This window comes from Condylura cristata, unplaced genomic scaffold (genome assembly GCF_000260355.1).
Source record: "Condylura cristata isolate star-nosed mole 26May11 unplaced genomic scaffold, ConCri1.0 scaffold00069, whole genome shotgun sequence".
NCBI classification, from domain to species: domain Eukaryota; kingdom Metazoa; phylum Chordata; class Mammalia; order Eulipotyphla; family Talpidae; genus Condylura; species Condylura cristata.
The window spans coordinates 222316-223958 of NW_004567170.1; the positions used below are offsets into that span (position 1 = coordinate 222316).

Consider the following 1643-nt stretch of genomic DNA (forward strand, 5'->3'; position numbering starts at 1 on the left):
CATCCTCCCTCTCTCTCCCCCTCCTCCGCCCCACCTCCTCCAACCATCCGTCCATCCATTCAGAGTCTGCTGGCTGCAGCAGCACGGGCAGAGGCCAGTCTGGGGCCAGCCCATGGGTCAGCCCCTGGATCTCCTTGCTGGACCTAGCTGGTGCCCGGCTGGCGGCACGCCTGCTGGCTGAGGTCAGCGCCTCTGCCCTGGGAGGTGCGGGATGTGCCCTGGTCACCCGCCCTGGAAACACTGCCTTCCCTTGGCGTGAGCGCCCCACGCACTGGACCCTGTCCTGACCACAGGGCGCTCGCGGGCTCATCCCAGGGGTGTCCCCAGAGCCGCCTGGGGAAGCTGGGGGCTGCGCGAGCTCGGTGTCCAGTCGCAGGGGCGTCCTGCCAGGCCGTTCCCCCCACGGGCCATGTGTCCCTTAGCAGACTGTCCCTCTGGGCCGGTCCTCTCCCTTCTGGAGGGCGGGCGAGAGCGCCGCCCCCACCGGCGAGTTCGCCTGTGCCGTGCAGCGGGAGGGTGCGCCTGGCCCAGACCCCAGTGTCCCCTACAAGGGCGCCAGCGTGGGCCCCGGTTCCTCGGCGGGGCTCCCGCCAGCGCCACAGGCCCGACCGCTCAGCCCTGCCCCATCCTCCCGAGCTCGGCCCCGGGGCTACTGGCCAGTGGCGGCCACCAGAGAAAAGAGCTGCTCCCCTTGCTGCCGCGGCCGGCGGGTGAGCGTCCAGCGGGACTAGGGGTGTGGGGTGCAGAGCCGGCTCACAGCCACGGGGAGCGGCGACGTCCACGGGGTAGATGTAGGGGTGGCTCAGGTGCCACAGGTGGTGGGGGCCGTGTTGCAGAGGGGGTGCTGGGGGGGCTGGTGGGGTGCTGGTAGGGGGCGCTGGGGGGGATATTTGGTGGAGGTGCTAGGGGGATGCTGGGGGGGTGCTAGGTGAGGGCTGATGAGGAGCTGGCGGAGTGGACAGTGAGGGGTGGCATTGCGGCAGCGGCCAGCAGTCTGGCCAGTGCCTCTCTAGCAGACTTGGGGCCGGCCAAGCTAGAGCAGGGGCTGCTGTGGGGTGCGCCGGTGCAGGGTGGTGCAGCGATCTCCCCTCCCGGGCTGGACGGCTGTGCCAGGAGCTGCGGGCAGCCTGTCCCTCAGCCGGGCCGCCCCACTGCAGAGCCCTGGGGCCTTCCCCGTGTCCTCGGGCTGGCTAGTCTGGGAGGCCCGGGCCTGAGTGGCCAGGCCTGGACTCGAGGGCAAGGGAGAGGAGGCTCAGAGGTCAGCACCCGGCCTGTGCCTGCTCCCAGGCGTGGCCGCAGGTGTCACTGGGGCTGTGGAGGTGGCCGGCGAGAGCGGAGATGAGCCCGCAGTGCAGCCAGCCACTGCCTGGCTGGGGAAACTGAGGCCTGTGCCTGCTGCTGCTGCTTGGCGGTCAGCGGAGAACCTGGGGGGAGGGGCCGGCCGCCACCACCTGGGGACCGGAGGGGCAGTGGGGGGGGCAGCCCAGCGCGCCCGCCCCTCCCGAGGCGTCAAGGTGTCCGGCCCAGATGGCACCGCACCGCAGCACCCCAACCCCCTCCCGGGCCTCTGTCCGGCCTCGGCGCGGCGCGGGGGAGGGAGGAAGCGCTGTCCTCACTCCACCCCTGGCCGCAGGGTGCCAAGC

At 72.2% G+C, this 1643-nt stretch overlaps 1 protein-coding gene across 1 annotated transcript in view; it reads right to left on the reverse strand.

Annotated features, from left to right (window-relative positions):
- The window catches only part of SNED1 (sushi, nidogen and EGF-like domains 1), a 53293-nt gene that overhangs the window by 18752 nt on the left and 32898 nt on the right, over window positions 1-1643 (reverse strand). Inside the window, exon 5 of the mRNA XM_012734774.1 lies at window positions 758-877. Within this exon, the coding sequence (XP_012590228.1) occupies window positions 758-877 (120 nt within the window). The remainder of the gene's footprint in view (window positions 1-757; window positions 878-1643) is intronic.